Source organism: Tympanuchus pallidicinctus, unplaced genomic scaffold, assembly GCF_026119805.1.
Source record: "Tympanuchus pallidicinctus isolate F22 unplaced genomic scaffold, pur_lepc_1.0 scaffold24, whole genome shotgun sequence".
Taxonomy (NCBI): Eukaryota; Metazoa; Chordata; class Aves; order Galliformes; family Phasianidae; genus Tympanuchus; species Tympanuchus pallidicinctus.
The window spans coordinates 2,474,323-2,493,652 of record NW_026294741.1 but is presented as its reverse complement, the minus strand read 5'-3'; the positions used below and the strand labels follow the sequence as shown (position 1 = coordinate 2,493,652).

The 19,330-nt window shown below is 38.2% G+C and overlaps 1 protein-coding gene across 8 annotated transcripts in view; it reads left to right on the top strand.

The window, feature by feature from the left end:
* Window positions 1-19,330, top strand: part of BRIP1 (BRCA1 interacting helicase 1) — a 104,091-nt gene that overhangs the window by 8,327 nt on the left and 76,434 nt on the right. For all 8 annotated transcript variants that reach the window (XR_008208069.1, XR_008208067.1, XR_008208065.1 and 5 more), the window contains exons 8-14: window positions 221-442; window positions 760-959; window positions 3,932-4,064; window positions 4,553-4,704; window positions 5,356-5,527; window positions 5,623-5,760; window positions 6,155-6,316. Coding sequence is in view for 2 of the 8 variants with exons in the window: in XM_052688664.1 (XP_052544624.1) it covers window positions 221-442; window positions 760-959; window positions 3,932-4,064; window positions 4,553-4,704; window positions 5,356-5,527; window positions 5,623-5,760; window positions 6,155-6,316 (1,179 nt within the window). In the remaining 6 variants the exon portion in view is untranslated. The remainder of the gene's footprint in view (window positions 1-220; window positions 443-759; window positions 960-3,931; window positions 4,065-4,552; window positions 4,705-5,355; window positions 5,528-5,622; window positions 5,761-6,154; window positions 6,317-19,330) is intronic.

The window sequence follows — 19,330 nt, the reverse complement described above, 5'->3', positions numbered from 1 at the left end:
TAAATGCAAAGTGCCCTTTGTTTATTGAATGAACTACAGATCTGGCCACGTTAATCTCTTCAAGATGTGCTTTTCATTATTGCCCCTACTAAAGAATAGTAACTGGTAGAAATGTTTTTAGGAAATAAAGTCATATTATGTAACAACTGTGAGGCTTTTAAGCTTGCTTGTTTTTTGTTGTTTTTGTAACCTGAAATGTTCTGTGCTCATTTGCTTTTAGGGCAAGTCCTGTCTTTACTATCATGGTGTTCATAAACTCACTGAACACTATGCCCTGCACTCTGCACATAACACATACCAGGCTTGGGACATTGAGGATCTAGTGAGCCTGGGAAAGAAACTTCGTGCCTGCCCATACTTTGCAGCCAGAGAACTCATGGTGGGGGCAGATATTGTATTTTGTCCTTATAACTACCTCCTAGATCCACAGATAAGGGAGAGTGTAAGTATATTTGTAATAGTCACTGCAATAAGTGAAGTTAAAAAAACAAAACTGTAATGTTCAGTGGTCACTGAAATCCTATTTGTATCCAGATATAATCTACAAGTAACTCCTGGGTTAAATTATTTATTGATTTATTTTTGAATGGATGTTTCTGTATTTCAAGCAATGTTTCCTTTGTTCATATAGCTTAGCTAATCAGTCACTTGTTGGGCTCATGGAGACCATTTTTGAACAGAATCCTATTAGTTGCTATTTCTCATTATTACGTTTTACTCTGTTTTACCAGATACCTTTTTTTTTTTTTTTTTTTTAAGATGGAAATTAACCTGAAAGGCCAGGTAGTCATTTTGGATGAAGCCCATAATATTGAGGACAGTGCTCGGGAGGCAGTGAGCTACAGTGTTACAGAAAGTCAGCTGAATGCTGCTCGAGAAGAGCTAGATTTCATGGTCAATAACAACATCAGACAGAAGGATCATGAGCACCTACGGGCTGTGTGCTACTCTTTGACAAAGTAAGACAATTCTTTTTAATTGCTTTATGTCAATTGGTATTTAGATAAGAGCATTCAGACTCCTTTTGTCTTTACTTAAAATGTTCATAATCTGCAATAGTAGGAATCTCAGTCCCTTCTTGATTTGGTTGCAGATTCTTCATATTTGAAAGTGAATTTATCACTCATGCCCTTTGTTCTCCCTACAAAACTTGGCTCAGATTTGAGTGCAGAGCTCTGAAAACCTGCAGCATGTACAGATTTGCAGTAGAGACCTGTTAAGTTTTTAGAGGATTCCGTCAGCAAACACTTTGCACAAGCTCACCCTGTCCTTTTTTCTGATCATTCTCAGGCACAAGTTGTCCACGCACTGTTCCTGATCATTTTCTCCCTACATTATGTCAGCAGAATATGATTTTAATGATTTGCTTTTGTACTGAATTTGAAACCAAGGATGTGCTGAATCTCTGCGCACCTGCCTTGTTGAAACACAAGTGTCGTGGAGTTCAGTGAACAGAGAAATATGAGTAACTGAGAGTGTAGTTTTGGGAGCTAGAGTTGATAAGTAAGGCAGAATGAAGCTGAGAAAGTAGAAAATGTTCTCCTCTCCCCTGCTTTGTTTTTATTGCTGTTCATGTAAAGGAAAAGGTAGTAAGAGGAAAAAAGCATGTAAAATCCAGAAAGCACAGAGAGGATTGGAAGAGGGGGCCTCAACAGAAGCTGGAAATCTTCAGAGGAAGTGGAATAGAAACCAGTACAGTAGGGACAGAAGCTTGGGAAGAAGGGGAGAAAACGAGGGCACAAGGGTGTTTTGTGTGGAGTGGGAACGTGAGAAAGCTAAACGCCATGGCCTTGAAGTGATCTGAGCTCTGAAGCAGTGCATGTCAAATCATTGTTTTGTTGTGTCAGTGGCTGGTGGAATACACTGTGCAGCACTACAGCAAGTAGTTCATCGTTTTCCTATGCTCTGTCCTGAGAGTTGATGCTTGTGTCGGAGAAACGGCTTCTGGTTTTCTCTTCTGCAGAAGCTAGTTCTCCTACTTTAGCTATTTCAAATGCTGTATTTTAGTACAAGATGGGAATAGCATGGTTGGAGATTTGATTGCCCCAAGCCTTTTAACCTTATCAGAAAAATGAAGGTTGATTGTCTTGGCAACTGCCAACAATAAGGAAAGCGGTTGGAAAGCAGAGGACTGGGTGTAAATGGCCAGTAATTGGTAATGTGCTGTTGCATAAAGTGAAGTGGCTTTGCCAAATGCATGGGTAATTAGAAAAATCTGATTTCACTTGGAAAGGTCCTGGGCCCTCGTTCCAGGCAGCACTTAAGCAATGGGCTTTGTGCCACTGAGGTGCCAAAATGACCTTTCTGAGGAATTTGGAGATACAGCAATGGAGGTTTGCTAGCAAGCTCTTCTGATGAGATGCAGGTTTAAAAGGGCAAATTGCTTGGTCAGTGGAGGACCAATCAGTCACTCGTTCAATTGGTCGTTTGGTGTCAACAACAGGATTTTCTGGTAGGAAGGGAAGGGGTAAACATGCTTGAGCTGAAGGCAGCTTGTGACACGTGCTGAATCCTTTCCTCAAAATATTGCAGATGCTGATGTTTCCACTTCAATTCTATGGATATGTGAGAATGAAGCTGATTTTATTTATGCTTATGATTTTTCTCTGGAAATAAATCCTTATTTAAAATAATGAACAGGTGTTTCAGGTAAATGCTTTACGGTTAGATTTAATAGGATGGCTGTTCTTTTCTAGAATTTGCCCTTTTGTATTAGATTAGGAAAGTGTTTGCATTTGCATTTATAGCAAAACCATCTTTAAAGTATGTGATGGTATTTAAGGCTTAGAACAGGGAAACAGAGGTTTTACATTTCCTGAAATGTTTTAACCATTCATTTCATGCATGCTGTCACGCATTCATTTCTGTCTGCATCTTCCTAATTTTAGTTCCAGGTCTTTTTGATGTTGCATTTGAGGAATTAGGGCTGAGTAGTACACTGTTGAACTTATGCCTGTATTAGTGATCATCATTCCTCAACAAGATAAAGCAAATTATGGCCAAAGGAGTGATTGTTCTGGTAGTATTTATGGAGATTATTTTTTTGTGTGTAACCTGGCAAAAAGGAAGGTTTTCTAATTGTTCTGTTGAGCAGATGATTTGCAGTGACAGGACAGGAAATCTGGAGCTGAAACAGTTACTAAGCCTTGTTGCTTTATTTGATAATGATTAACTGATTTTACAGATACATATTTTGAACTGTTGTAGAAATGACAGCTGTCTTTCTGATGCCTCCTGCTGGTTGATGAGACAGACAGCTTCGGCATTTCCTGAGAAAGAAGGAGCCTGCCTGCTTTTCTAGACAGAGGGGGAGAGCCTTTGTAACAGTGCAGAGATGATGAAAGATGTATTTAGGTAGTGGAAATCTTAGCACTGCCACAAATGAGATGATGTGCTTGCTTAGGTCCTGGTTTTAGAAAGCCCTATCATGTATTGCATTGTCACTGTGGTTATAATTCTGCTTAATTTTCAAGTTGTAGCAGAGTTACAGGTATCTGTGTTGGTACTAAAAGGAGTCATTTCATGTCTGAAGATTTGTTTCTTTTAGAGAGGTTTGCAATTGAGAGGATGACAATCCAACTTTTATCAGTTAGAGTCACGAGTGGCTTTAAAAGTACGGTAGAAATCTTTCCTAAATGAGCCTGACATCTTATATCATAAGAACAGATTTTATTTTAATCTCTTTTCCTTACTGTAAAAATAATACATAACAATAAAATATGAATGCATAGGGAGAAGTTTTCCTCTCTTGTCATTGAGCTGCATCAAGAGCAACTCATTTCAAGAGAGATCAGCTGGCAGAAAGGAAAATGTGGTCAAGTATTTATCACGGTTATGGAAGAGTGGTGCAATTCAAGGTTCAGTTTTTCTGGTACTTGGAATGTATTTCAAAGTTTGCGTTAAAATTGATTCTGATTTCTTTCTTTTATAGCTGGCTACGGGCAAGCTCTAGTCAGCTGGTAGAAACAGGGTATGAAACCTCCTGTAAGGTTTGGAGTGGAAAAGAAATGCTCAACCATTTTCACGAAATGGGAATAACCAATATTAGTTTTCCCATTTTACAGGTAATGTTGTAAGCTGTATAAATGAGTACCAGAGTTGTTAAACATCTTAAAATACCCGTAAACTAAATGTTAACACATCTGTTACTTCACTACAATTTTGAAAAGCTGTCTAAAAATTATACGTGATGAAAACCAGGAGTAATCCATCTGAGCTGCTGCAACTTGCAGAAAATCCATGTTTTAAAGGTTAAAATTGATCATGTACAATTATCTTAAATTGAGCCAGTTAGTCACCAATAGCTTTGTCTGTTCTATCTGTCTGCATTTTTTATTGACTGTTGAAATGTACTTAAAGTATTTTCAACCCTGTCCTTTCTTTTTTGTGTAAGCCAAAAGCTCTGTTAGTTTTCCTTTCCAGTTCTATCTTCAGTCAGACTTTATAGGTGTCGTAGGTGAACTTTTAAAGCAGGTTGTCTTGCATCTGTACTAATTTTGCTTTTGGGAAGATAAATCAGGATGTTAACGTGGAATTTGTTTGCCTCTCATAGAAACACCTTTCTGCTGTCTTGGAAAAAGAAGAAAAAATATCAATGTTTGGTAAAGAGGAGCTTGTTGAGATACCTATCGTGAGCTCTGCCACTCAGATTGTGCTGAAAGGGTTATTCATGGTTCTTCTGTATCTTTTTAAAGATAACAGCAGGTCAGTGTAAACACACAGCCTGAGCTGAGTGGTGGTGGTCAATTCAGCTGCGTTGCCAGTCTGTTTCATTTGTGTGACACTTTTGTTATAGTGTCTGGACTCTGAGGAGAAACCAACATTTCAAAAAGCTTTGGGAAATTTACTTATGTGGGAAGAGTTCATTAAGAACTAATTTAAATACTACCAAATTATATTGGTTTCACTCAGGAATGAATTCAAGTGTTGAAGAAATTTATTTGAAGGTTAGAAATGAATTTTCTTGATGCATTGCCAAGTTGAACGTGCATGGGTTTTGTTTTTCTATGTAGCACTTATTGTTTGACTTCTGCCTACTAAATTCCAGCAGCTAGTAATGCTTTCTGCTTTAAATCTTTTGTTTAAAAATATTAATTACTGCAAGGCTTCATTATTTATCCAAAAGGAGAACTGACAACTATTGAAACTTCACATTTCTTGCAGAGTTACCTTCTTGTAGTGAAGAAGCCTTCACAGCCTGCACAAACAGCTTTTCTGTTTTCAGATACTGCAGCATATAAAATTATTTATACTTAAATTGTAAAGGCTTGTGGCAACATATTGTCTTTACTTTTTATGGACTTAATGTTACAATTTGCTTAACTGTAGTTTTAATATTTCTGTGCCTCTTGGTAGGTTTGCAGATGATTACAGAGTTGCTTTGCAACAAACTTACGCTTGGACAAATGAAAACCAACCTGATGTTTCAGATACAAGTGCTTTCCTTGCAAAGACCAAACATAGAAAGAATTTGCGACATAAAACTGCAGTTCACATGCTTAATTTTTGGTGCTTGAATCCTGCTGTGGTAAGCTGGGTGTGAAGGAACTAATTTTGAATGATAGCAAATAGATGTAGCTGATTGCATCTGTTTTCTGAATTCCTTCATTTCTCTCTCCTTAGGCTTTTTCAGACCTAAATGATGTCAGAACAATTGTTCTGACCTCTGGTACGCTCTCTCCAATGGATTCATTTTCTTCTGAACTTGGCGTGAAGTTTTCCATTCAGCTGGAGGCCAGTCATGTTGTCCGGAACTCACAGGTAAGCTCCTGCAGAGTTGTTTCCTCCTTTCAGGTATAATGCTGGCCGTTGTGAAATAAAGGTAGCTTGCAAATAAAAATACTGGCAGATGCGTTCTGTGAGTTCTGTGAAAAAAATGTGCAGACCAGGCTGGTACGTGGAATTATGCAATTGTAAAGTAAACTTTTAATTGTGCCCCCTCCTTTTGAAGATGTAATGCTGTGCCATTTGGTAATTCAGTTTCATCTCAGTTACTGTGCTCTTCTGAAGTATGTAAGTGCCAGGAGTCATTTGCCTAGAGAGAGATCTCAATATTTTAATTCGTCTTTAAAGTTTCATTGTTTAGCGTAATGGAATTTAGCACGTTTTGTGTTACTTACTTTAGTATTAATTTTTTAATTGTGAAATACACAAGGTTTGGGTTGGCACCATTGGAGCAGGGCCGAATGGTCGGAAGCTGTGTGCCACGTTCCAGCATACAGAGACCTTTGAGTTCCAAGATGAGGTGGGAGCACTTCTACTTTCAGTGTGTCAAAGAGTTGGCCAAGGAATTCTGTGTTTTTTGCCATCCTATAAGGTAAGGAAATCTCTCTTCATATTTTTTCCTTTAAAAAACAGCTGCTGTCCTTGAAAAACATACTGTGAATTTTTTCGTTCTACACATCAACATGTGGATGCACATAGAATAAATATATTGCAGTAACATAATTATATTGCACTGCAACTTCTTCAGGCTCGTGTTGGCTGCTATGCTGATTTGTTTTTTGAAACAGCAGGCTTGTGTTTGTTTTCAACAATGTCTGCATCTCAGTAATGATGAAAGGAGTACGATTTTTTTCTTTGTTTTTTGAGTGCTTCGAACCTATGAAGTAAAAAGAACAACTCTGCATACTCTTTGTGTACTATTTGAATGCGGTGTTCATCCAGTTCATTGCTTTCCTTCTTTCTTGTTTGCTTTCATTGTGCTGAAGATTGTGGTATATTTTTTCCTGAGTCTGATGGGAATTGCTCTCTGGCATCAGCTGAAAAGAATCAGATCTCTCAATTTCGGACTATGTGATATCAGATTTCACTAACAACAGATATCTAATTATGGTTAATTTGTACCTCACAGAAGTTCTGCTTTCTTCTCCATTAGTTCTGGTTATTTTTGGTCAGCTCTAGGGAACAGGAGTATTAACCTGCAATATTAAGCTGTTATTCTTGCCGACTTTTCAGGTAATATTTGCAAGAATTTGACTTTTTTTTTTTCCATTTTAAATTCTAAAAAATCTTAGCAATGTTTAAGTAAACAAATCCAAACTCAACAACCAACCACAATAAAACCATGAAAGCCCCTGCTATACAACAAAAAAAAAAGCTCTGCAGTCTCATGGAAAAACAAAGGTTTCAGACCCTTTTGCTCATCTCCAGGGTTCCTTGCAAGAGAATATTTTTTAAAGTGAAAGAAGACTTGTCTATTATTTTTTTTTTCCAAGCTTTCATGTTAGCTTGATCATTTAACTGAATGACAAATGATAAAACCAACAAGGGTTAGCAAAGCAAGGATTTTTCTTCGTTTTTATTTCTGAGCGTCTTTAAAGGATTCCAGTCATCAGTGCAGTTACTGGCTGCAGCCATTAGGTGACCACATTAGACCAGGTAATGTGCAGTCAGTGAAAAAAGTGGATTGCTGACTATAAATTTGTTCAGCTTAGCTCGCAAAACTCTGCTGATACACAAAGGCAACAATCTGAGAACAAATTTTGTACTCGGTTCATTTTCTTAAGGAGTTTGTGGGCATATTTCAGTTTCCACCGTCATCGCTGTTCTAATTAGCGTTTAATGTTAAGCAGCATGTGATAGTTGATCTTGTTGCATACAGACCTGGCAAATGCTTTGGGAAGTTTTTATGAGAATAGTAATCTGAATTGAAGGTATGGAAAGACTTTGTAATGACATTTAGTAAAGAGGGAAAGAGATTGCTGGACAGCTCTGGTACCCTTCCCCCTCTCACTGCCCTTATGCTTTGCTAAAGGTCACCCAGCTAAACACGTTGAGTGTTTTTTCTTTGTGGGAATACTTCCATGAACCCAGCAAAAGTATTGATAAATATAAATTGCAGACAATTGAAGGATGATATTTTAAAATCACATTGCCAATATTTTTCTATGGATGCCCTTTTTCATTCTGCTGCTGCTTTTATTCTGGATTGGGTTGCCTTTAAAACTAAGAGATTAATTTGTTGAAAATACAGAATAATGTAAGCGTAAGTATATTAGTACAGGGAAAAGAAGATATTTTTCTTTCGTCGTCATACAGAATATGGTTTACCTGCAGATTTGCATTTCAAAACTGCTTATCAGATATTTTCATGGGGAGATTGCACCTTTTCAAGAAATTTTTCAAGGCTGTAGAGATAGGATTAATGTACCTGGTCATGTTCCTCACTAAATTAATGAGTTGGTCTGATATCTTCAAAAATTAGGTTACTTCCAAAATTTCAGTTTCTACTCCTTTAAAAATAAAAGGACAAGAAAAAAAGAGGCAGAAATTGCATCTTAGGCTTTAATAAAATATGAGTGCGCTTTCTGTTCTGTTGTGAGAATGGTGTGCTTTCTAGCCTTTATCACTGGGAACAGAGGGGATGGAGGTGTACCACTGCCCACAGGAAGCAGAGGTAGAGAAGCCGGTCTGTGTGGCATGGTGTGTCGTGATGGACTGTGCTGGGAGCATGGAGCCAGGAGCCAGGTGCTGTTCTGTCATTGCTTGTCCTCTGACACAGGGCAATGTCATTATTCAACATCAGAAATAGAATAAATTTATGGCAAAGGTAGAACAAATCGAACCATTTAATCTTCTTTCAGCTCTTGAAGTGTAAGGGGCTTTTATAAGTTTATTTCTCTGTATTTTGCCTGGGGATTTCAGGTAGCATTGTAAATAGTAATGCACCAATTCCAGGTGAAAGTGATGAGCCACGTATTCATGTCAGAGCCTGTGAAACTTGAGCAGAGATGTAGTGATTTGTTTCGGACTATTCGAGTGCTGAATAGAAGCCTACTCAACAAGTGCAGATGCCAGGTACTTGAAAGCTTCAGTGTGCAAATAAATGGAAGGCAAACACTTGTCTAAATGTCGCAACTTTAACCTAATCGTGAGAAAACAAGATGCTTCTTATGGAACAGTGGGAATGTCACCAGGGTATGGTGCTATAGGAGCTAGCATTTAAGTAAAAAACTCCAAAAACGGTAGCAGAGAAACTTGCCTTCACTTTAATTAAGCATTTGATTGTATATGTACAGCAAATACCTGAGATCAATAATACGACAGACAAAAATGCATGCACAAGCAGAAAACAGTGCACATTTTGTAATCTTCTGTTATAAAGAGCTGTGATGATGTATTTAATATACAGAGTAGTCTCTAGTAACATTATTTTTCAGTAATTAACAAAGTTCCAGCATGTTGACCTTTTCTTTTTAAATATAAGCTGAACTTATTAAACTGCAAACCAAGATGCTTTTCAGGGCTACTAAAAAACCCACCGTTGATACCGTGCAACAAAAATGCATTTATGTGAAAATCAGTAGCAACTCCAGGAAAAACACTCTATAAAAGAGAATATCAGAAGGTGAAAAGATTACTCAGAAATCTAAGATGCTTTTAAACAAGATTAAGATAAGGACCATTAAGGTTCATGTCGCCGACCTGTCTGCATTAAGATATATCTTGCCTGGTGCCTGCATCTTAGATGATTCATTCAATATGTGTCATATCAAAGTCAAGGTATCCAGCGAGGAGAAAAATGCTAATGCTTATAAATTTTAGTGATAATCCATCATGATGAATTAACTGACCTTTCTTTAGTAGCTCTTTTACAAAATAAGCTCTGGACAATAATGTTAATGTTTTTTTTCTGTTGTTTTTTTTTTTTTTTTTTTTTTTTTTTTAAGATGTTTGTTAATTTGTATCTGCTAATTATTGACTCATAACTTAGAAGTAAAATCTTTAAAATAGGTGGCCAAAAGGCTTTGGATGATTTGGTTCTTAAGATATTTGCTTGGGAATCAGATTTTTTTTTTCCTACTTTCTCTCTGCACCTTTAAGAGGTAGGTAGTGCCCACCACTGATTCAGATTGATCATATTTTTTCTGTATCTCCTTTCCTTTACAAAACTTTAACTTTTGAAGTCAAATACCAATTTTAATTGATATTTGCGTAGGGTTGCTGTGTGTTTCTGTTATGCTGCCTCAAATGGATTTGGGGGGGGGATAGCTGGGAAAATAAGGAAATTCCAGGAATACAAGCCTAAGAATATAGAAATATTAACGTTACTGTTTCTTTTGAGAACCTCTAAGAAGTGGCCAAATGGCCTAAATCTACAGTTTAAATATTACTTGCTGTACTCTCTATGATTTATTTATATTCAAATGTCTGTAGCAGAGATTTTTCTTACACCATTTGTGTTGCAGTGTGTTTTAAAATGCAGGTGGCAGTGGATTGGGGTTTGCAGCTATGCTGCTATGTGGAAGAATTCCACCCTTGCTGAGTTTTAAACTATGAGAGTCACTTTTTCACTGGCAGAAATAAATGCTGAATTTCATTTTGGAGTTTCCATGGATCCTGATGGAAGTTCTATCAATCTTACTCCATTTTCTTGAGTGTCTTGACTGGTCACCTTGTTTTCAGTAAGGACAGACAGAGCAGGCAGCCAGCTAACCTGCTTGAAGAGCCTCTTCACATCGAAGGTATCAGCCAAAGTAGAGGTGCCATTACAGACAAGTGTTTTTTCCCATTCTTTTGGTGTACTGGTCTTGGCAGTGCTACTTGACTTTAGGTAAGCACACCTCATCAACATCACTCAACTCTCTGAGCAGAGCACAGCAATTGGTCCAACTCAGGCTGTTTTCAGCAGGCAGGCTCTTTGGATTCCCTTTAGGTAGGTAGTTTGGACCTCGGTTTAACCTCTGACTGTTGACTTTCCTGCCATTGCACAGCAGTGTGTCTGCATTGGATATGAGCCCAAATCCTGGGATATTCTGTCTCCTGGCCTGGACATAAATGTGCCACCTCCATATATGACAGGCTGGAGGAGGATCCAGTTTCAGCATTAATTCTGAATGTCTGTCTCTTCTTAGTTCAAGACTTGGTTTTCTGTTGGGGTTTTTTTTTTTTTTTTTACTTTACTGAGATTTGTTTGAAGTTGGTAGGAAAAAAATAATCTTCAGAGTTTTGTCATAGTGGCAGAAAATGAATTGGGCCTAACGGTGAAAAAAGAGCAGAATCTGCTCATTTCTAAAACCTTCCTGAAATGCAGTTTTGTAAACAAATTATATGAAACCCATTTTTGCTCTCATCAATAAGAAAAAATGCTGCTTTCTGACAACTTCTATTTATTTAATGAATTACTTCAATACATTCACAAAAGATGGTAGTCTGTTTGGCCAGGCCTATTAAAAGCATTAAGATTTGAGCACTGGCTGTTAAAATGAGTAAATGGCAATATCACAAAGTTAAACAAATGCCAAAAAACATTTTCCAGAGTACTGGGGTTGTAACAATACCATTAATGAGGGCAAAGAGGTTTTAATGCAATTTGCACGTTCTAAAGTTTCAAAAAGAGGTTTTGAGTTAGTGCATTATTAATGTTCTGAACATCTGGAACTGTGTAAGAGCCACAGACATTGAGCAAGTGCAGGGTTTCCCCACTAGGTCTGATGCTGACTGATTTCCTCCCCAGCGAAAAGCTTGTTTTAAGAAGTTTGAGACAGTAAAATGACAATATCCAGATAAGAGATAAACATTCCACGATGCCTTTTTGCTTGCAGTGTATGTGGAGGAAAAATTGGCGACTGCTAAGTTTGTGCAGTTAAAAGGTGAATCTGGAATTAAAGAGGAAAATCGCGATTTGCACCCAGATGGGGCTCTGAGGTGCAGTTGCACTGATTGCAGAGGAATTACCTGATGCCACCAGCTGGGCTCCACAAGGTTGCTCACATTTTTCTGTTGGCTGCATTTAGGTATAGTTTGCAGGGATGAATAATCTACCAGGACTAACATTCTCCTTGGTGTCCTTTTTTGGTAGCTGTAGGAGTGCTCTGAGGAAGAGATGTGCTCCCATGTGTAGATCTTTGCAGGAAATGGAAATCTGTTTGCATCCAGCATGTTTTATGACACAAATATGCAATTTAAAACTACATAAACATTAACTTTCTGCATCGTTTTAATATTATAAAATGTAATTCAGAGTTCTACAGCTTTAAAATGAGTCTGTAAAATGTTGTTTCTCATATCACAGAATTGTAGGTGTTGGAAGGGATCTCTGGAGATTATCAAGCCCACTGATTTCAATGTGTCTATAGTTTCATATGTCATAACCATACTTAATATCTAGCATCGCATTCATTGGGATGAAAAGAAAGGAGGCCTTTAAGCAGGCTGGCATATCAGAGACAAGTTATGAAATAATTGTAAATTAATAATGATACTCACTTTCTGCAAAGCATTTGCTTGCTACTCTCAAGGGAAAGGCATTCTCTTACTTCAGAAGCCGTATTTGTTTGAGTCCAACAGCTGCAATGCTGCTATTACAGTATGTAACAAACCCTAAAACCAAGAAAAGGCTTTAGGGAATAGAGTTCTGTCATCCTTGCTGACTCAAATTATGTGCCCATACCTAACAGCTGAGGTAGAGTAAAATGATGGAAGAGAAACTAAACAAGTGAGAACCAGTCTGTGTCCTGGCTGCCGTGGCTCTGTGGTTCCCCTTGGAAGTCACTAAGGTTTGTTTCAGGGACTGCAGACTGCTGAGGTTGGTCTTGTGACACCGAAGTGACCCTTTTGGTGTGGGTTTAATTTGAGAAGAAAGACTTATGCCAGATTCTAAAGCTGTGTCTGTTGCCTTCCTCTGATGAAAATCTTAGCAGACCCATTTTCGTGTGATGGGGCAGAAAATAAGTGGTCTAAAAAAGTTGAATTTTAATGACTTGAACAGTGCATTTCAACATTTGTACTTAATAAATGCAGATGAAGTTTTCTTTTCCTGTTGACCACTGTTTTTTTCATTGCTTTTTTACTCTCACTCTCTACTAGTAGTTTTCTTTCTGATCTTTATCTCAACTTCCTCATGTTTTATGGTTTTCTTGCTCCCATTAATCATATACAATATCTTTTCTTTCATTTTTATTCTCCAGTTTTTCGTCACTTAGAACTTTAAATGTCTGTAATATAAACTGTCTTGATATTGGAGCCCTTGCATTCATCCAAAAGGCCAATTTTCAGGCTTGGTGTGCATTATCTGAGGTGTCTTCTGAGAGCTACAATGGCTCCTTAAATCTTAATGCAATTTCTGAAGTCTACAGTTTCAGTTTATCGCACTGACTCGAGCACAGAAGTATGTGAAAGGCCCTGCATGTGATGGAAGTGTTCAGCCATTGCATTGCAGAACTCTTCACTGAAGACTGCTGAGGTGGTGTTGCCTCAACTAGGAAAGAACTGCAGCAGAAGGAATATTGAAGTTTATACGAGAAGATAAGTAAAGATTCTTCTGTAAACAGGTGTATAATCTTTGCCCTCAAGTTCTGGTGCAGGCCTCCCTGCTTCATGTCGTCAGTGCAGTCAAGTTGCTTTGCCAAACTGAACCTGAGGACGGAGCACAGGTGGATCACACCTTGGCAGGATCATTTCTTAGATAATCCTGGAGGCTACAGCAGAAATATTGCCCTAAAATAAGAAAACCAGAGTCGTGCTGAATTACACTCAAAATGAATAATTGAAGCACTGTAAAATAACTCCTAAGCTTTCAAAGCTGATGCTTGTTTTATTGTAAAGATTTATTACAGTGTTTTCAGTTAGAATTTTTTAACTTTCTGAGTTTTTTGAATCCACTGCTTGGTTACTGATTGCTTTTGACCATCCACTTGCAGTACTTGCAAAGCAGGCTAAGAAAAGATGTGTCAAAGATAATTTTTATACTTTCTCAGGCTTACAGCTGACAATCTGAATAGCTGCAAAAGATTTCTTTTCTAAGTAGTATGATCGGCTCCTAAGAATGCTGTGGTTATGGCAGTAATTTTCCTGATTTCTGGGGAATTAGAAATAATCCATGCATGAGATGATCCAACAGCTTACTGCTGACCAAGGACCTTCTTTCTCCTTGTGAGTGTTTTCCTGCTGCTCTAAATTTCGTGTAAGCAATGGAAAGGGATTTCTTTCTTTTTATTTTTTTTCCTCTTTTCTGGTTAGTTTTCTTCTGGCCTTGTGAACTGAGTTGGCTCATCAAGAGGTCAGAAAAGTGTCAGAGATGACTCAAGGGAAGAGCTCATGTAGTGTATGTACCCATGGCTGTGAGCGTGGTCACTCCTTTTACAGCTAGAGCTCAGCCTTGGAGATGGAACAATGTCCTGTGCTTTTTTTTTTAACATGCCTTTTTCAAAGGTTGACCTTAATATGAGTATCTGTGAAGGTGCTGCTTTGGAAGGTGTGATAATTTTATGAAGTATGGTCTGTAATCAAGTTGTTAGAAACTGTAGCGCTGTAATCTCAGACTGTGTCTTAAGTGGAGAGTTACTCAGGTGGATATTCTGGGTGAGTGGGAATTTGGGTGAAGTGATATGAAAGAAATGAGATGTTTTGACTTCGCTTACATGAAGAAGTGAGAATTCCAGGACTAGATTAATGGAGCAGTGAAGTTTGAGCTGTAGGATAAATGGGTCTCCAGTTCCTCTTGGTTTCCAGAATCTGAGTGACTCATTATTTTCTGAGTCTGAAACTCCATAGCATTTTCAATCTGTAAGCCAAATAATTTTGCCTGAGGAGCAGGGAAATTGAACTGGCTAACAAAGTTTTCACGTAATCCTGTTGGAAAATGGCAACAGGAGCCATTTTGGTTACAAAGCTGTTCGAACAACTGCTGCTTTCTGTGCGAAGCGAGGATGAGATGCCCTCAGTTCTTCACTGAGCATTACTGTAGTATCTCCTCCCCAGAGTAGTACCACGATAAAAATCAAATAGATGTAGGCAGAATACGAATGCAAGCTTGGGAGGTAATTTCTGGGCTGTGGAAATCAGTACTGCAAGAGACTTGAAATTAAGAAGTGCCCTCTGGCAGTTGCTTTTTACGCAGTGCAGATAGACTTACTGATTGCATCTGATAGAGAATAGGATCTGCAGTGACAGCCTGCGGCAGATTATTGGGAATAATGCATTAAAAAATTATATGCTGTGTTGGTAGATGAGTGCTTTCCTTGTGAATTTCACACCCCGAGAGCAGTGCAGTTTAATATTTTATTGCACTGTTAGTTTAAATACCCTTAGCATACAGCATCAGGAAAACAAACTAAAAATCTATTACTGTTTCTCACTTTTGAGCTCTGACTTGTCAAAGTGCTGCAAGCTGAACTGTTGTATCTAGTTAACATGTACTTTCATTTCTATTTTAATAAGGCTTTTTCCTACTTGTTAAGCAGTAATTGGAAATGATTTTAGGCAGTCAAGGAGTGACTGCACCCAGTTTGTGGATGATGAAGTCCAAACAATAAACAACAATCACACTCAGAATTATTTTTTCCTTGAGAAAGTGGGCTGGAGAGAAGTATTTATTAATAAGGAGCAAAATACATAAAAAAACATTTTTTTGAGAGGCTGCACCTTGCACAGGTTACATTGCCATTAATGTTGTTCTGTACCATTGCGACCTGCAACCGCTTACGAAATCGTATCTTAGAAAACCAAGATCTAGTTTCCAACTGGGGAAAAACATTGGTGAGAAACCTCTTTCTTCTGTCTAAGGAACCCTATCTTATCTCTCATTTGTTATCAAAACATTATCTACTTAGTTAGCTGCGGTATATTGATTAAAACTTTTGTTAAAGTCATTGCATAGCTTCTGAAAGTAATTCTTTATTGCCATGACTACAGAAAGTTCTGTCACTCTGCATCTTTGTGTTCTAACATTTGCTCCGTTCTTTCACTTAGAGCTGGGATTGCACAGATCTGTCAGGATGTGGTCCACTCCCAAAGGAGAGGTTTCAGATGTCTCTGACAATCAGAGCTGATGTGGTTCCCTGTTTAAAATCATTCCTTAATTTTTTTTCCATAATCACCGATTCAGAGCTGAGCTCTGTGCATACGTTGCATGGTTGTTGCTGAGAAATTATCCGAGTCCTTTTGCATGCCATGATTTGCTGCCTAATGAGGGAAAAATGACCTAACTCTCTTTTCAGGTTGGTTCTCCCTCGTGGCCCCACGCCTCGCTGCTGCCGAGCCACACTCATCCCTTCCTCCTCCTCGGGATGGGGAAAAGAGGTCAGGGATGACTGAGCATGATTTGGGGCTGCAGAAGGAGAGAAGAGCAATACAAGATGCTGACCTCATTAATGAGCCGTTCATATTTTGATTCAGAACCAGGATCCTAAATGCTTCCTTAATATGCAGATTTTCCTGGAGAGTTTTCTGTGCATGAAGGATTGTTTTTTTGTTGGGAAGTGTAGCGATAGCCTAGGGTGGATGTACGAGCAATTCTTGTAACACAGAAAGCTGTTGTCTTGGTTAATTTTAAAACCGCAGGAAACAAAACCGTTTTGAACCAGGTTGGTTAGAAACAGCTGTGACAGAGCTCAAAGCCTCCAAATTGTTTTGTGGTAAAACAAGTTGTTGTGTTTTGAAAAAGATTTTATCTATTTAGGAAAAAAAAAAACCAACACCTCCTTTAACTGTAGAAGTAGCATATTAACCATGTTATTCTAGAATCTTTGGCGTGCAAAACATTTCATTTTTCATTACTGTTGTCGCCGTTCACATATTCCATTATTTAAGGAGGTTATTGAAAAATTGATGGTATGTTGGTACCAGAGAGACATCCTGTAGGCTGCAGTGTTGATTTATGGCACATGGAACACAGTTCAGTGCTTCAGTTTCCTGCTGGTGAGCGGCACTTTGTCACTGTCCCTGAAGAAAAATCATACCAGTGAAATCCCCTGTGTTTCCCCCAGGTTGAGTGATGCATACTTTTCCTTCAAATATGATTATGAATTATTCACCTTTTATTGTGCTGGAGTGAGCACATGGTGATCAGAATCTTGTTCTTAATACAGAGTTTTTCACCATGTTCAGGGTTTAGTTTAATTATGTAGTTGAGTTGCACAGCAGCTTTTATCTGTTTTATCTTTTTTTCTTCCCTCTCCCTCCCCATGCCTGCCAGCCTGCCTGGCCCAGCACAGCTTTTACCCCATGTTTCCTCTCTCAGCACATGAGACTTGGTCCTGAATGTTTGCTTTTTCCTCTGATGATTGTATAAAATTGTGCTCGGGGCAGTAAGCATGGTACTTCTAAACTTAAGACGACACATTTTCTGCACCAGTTCTTGGAAATCATAGACACCTATGAGGTTTTACTCCTCAAGCTGATTTTCTGTTGTAAAGATAGCGTATCAGACTTAGCTGAAAAATTTCTTACAGTGGATCACACGGTAGCAATACAGATTTGCTGTTGCGGACAGTTTTCTCCCGGGAGATGCGTAAGGCAGAGCAGCTGATTAGAAAACAGCCTGCGTGATCTTTCATCATAACTCAGGGAAGGAATGCAAAATGTCAGAGTTAAGTGTGAGATTTGGGTCGAAGTCTCTCTTCAGCTTCCTGTGTTCTGCCTCCATCCTGCTGGGGTCTTTCTGCTGTAATGGACTTTTCATGGAGAAGAGATTAACCTACTTAGTATTGATCAACTTCAGCAGTTTGAGTTTTGGAATCAAGGCTGTTGGTGCAAGGCTTGAATTTGTGAAGTGACTTTCCTTCTAACTCCTTTTGCTTTATTTAAATAGATGCGCTCCTGTTTTATGCACTTGATTTACGTTTTGCTGTAATGAGAGGGAAGGGTTGCTGGTAAAATTCACGTTAGAAAATCTTTATCAGCTGAAAAGGAGAAGCACTTAAAGTGTGTAACACGTTTTCCTTCAGAAGTTGTACTCGTCTGAGTATACATTCAGATCTTGTTCCTTTGCAATCCTTTTGATTTCAGGACTTTTCTAAGCTCTTTCCACATTAGAGTTCCTCTCTGTATTGCCTAGGCTTCGTGTTCCTTAGAACAAAGAAGTTCAAGTTTCGAAACATATTGTGTTTCCTGGTGTAATTTTTGGGTTTAAAGTACAATGCTTTTTCCTGGCCAGAGAAAAACGCTTGATAATATTTGTTCGTATTTTCAGTTTTACAGTTATGGAGTGTTTCATTACAGAGATTCTATGACACTTTGAGATAGAAATTGATCTGGAATTAGTATTCTGTAAAGGAAGGCTGATTAAAAGCAACACTTCACTTCATTGCTGCTTGTAGCCCCACAATGATAATAAATAGCTGGGGAAATGTGCTTTAGAAGGGAGGCACAGCCTCTCTTGAGTAAGAATAGCATCTTTGTGTGGCCTGTTTCCATTAAAATTCTATATTAAATAAATTTACTTTTGGCACGTAAAGAAAGCAGTACCTCTTCATATGCATTTATGTGTGCATTTGGTATTTCTCTTCAGTTACCTGTTAACAGTGGCGAATTGATGTTCTATTCTGAAACCAAATTTTCTTGACAACTGAAATATTTGGGGCACAGGTATTTTATTGCTTTCCTTCAATTTGAAGCTTAAAATACTTCTAGGTTGGGTTTTTTTTGCGTGTGAATAGATAAGTTATTATTTAGTATCAGCTTAGTCATTCAAAAGAATGAATTTTAAAGACCTCTTTGCATTGTGTTAGCTACGTTCCATAAACATGAAGAGATTTCCATGAATCAGTCTCTTGCTTAACCTTTCATGAAAATCTAATTGAGTGCGAACAACTGCTTGAATAATTCAATGGGCTGCGTTATTCTTGGCTGGTGTAGCCTCAGCCTCGTGCAGTGCAAGTGACTGGGTGTCATGCGGAGTTGAGTTTTCTCAGTTGTGGTGATGGATGTGATTAAGAGTAAAATCAGAGTTGAAAAATCAGAGTCTGAGAAGAAAAAGGTAAAAAGATGAAGTATGGATTAGCTCTGACAACAAAGGAGATGACTTGTGGCTGAGAGGTGCACGCTCTTCACACCCTTTTGTAAACTTTTAATATTTTTGATGATACTCCTAAACATCGGGTTTGATTGTATTCTCTTCATACATGACTTTTTTTCCTCTTTTTTATTTAAAGGATGTTCCGCTTTTCAGAGCACTCTCTATGAGTAGTTTTGGAGTACTATTTCTGGATTTGTTTGGAATAATGCTGATTGGAGTTTCTCGATCAGTTCATCCAAATGTTTTCTTCCTTGTTTCTGGAAGGAATCTCAGCTCATTCGTTTCACCCAAACCCTTCCAGGCAGTTGGCTGTCTCTTGTCCCTTCAGTCCTCTATTCCCATTTCATTACTCTGTTTCCTTTGTATTCACTTTTAACCTCAAATGGCTTTTTTCTTTTAAACATAGAAATAGAATGAAACTACTGTTCCTGTGCCACCACAGTGACTTGGTAAGCAATCATTTTCCCCAAACTGAAGGCTTCTAATAGGTCCTGGAGGTTCTTTGACATTCAGAGAACTTTTGAATACATTCTGCCAACTCTGTACATTTCCAGAACGTCTTGAGTTCTTAAAGAAGTATTTTTAGTAGAA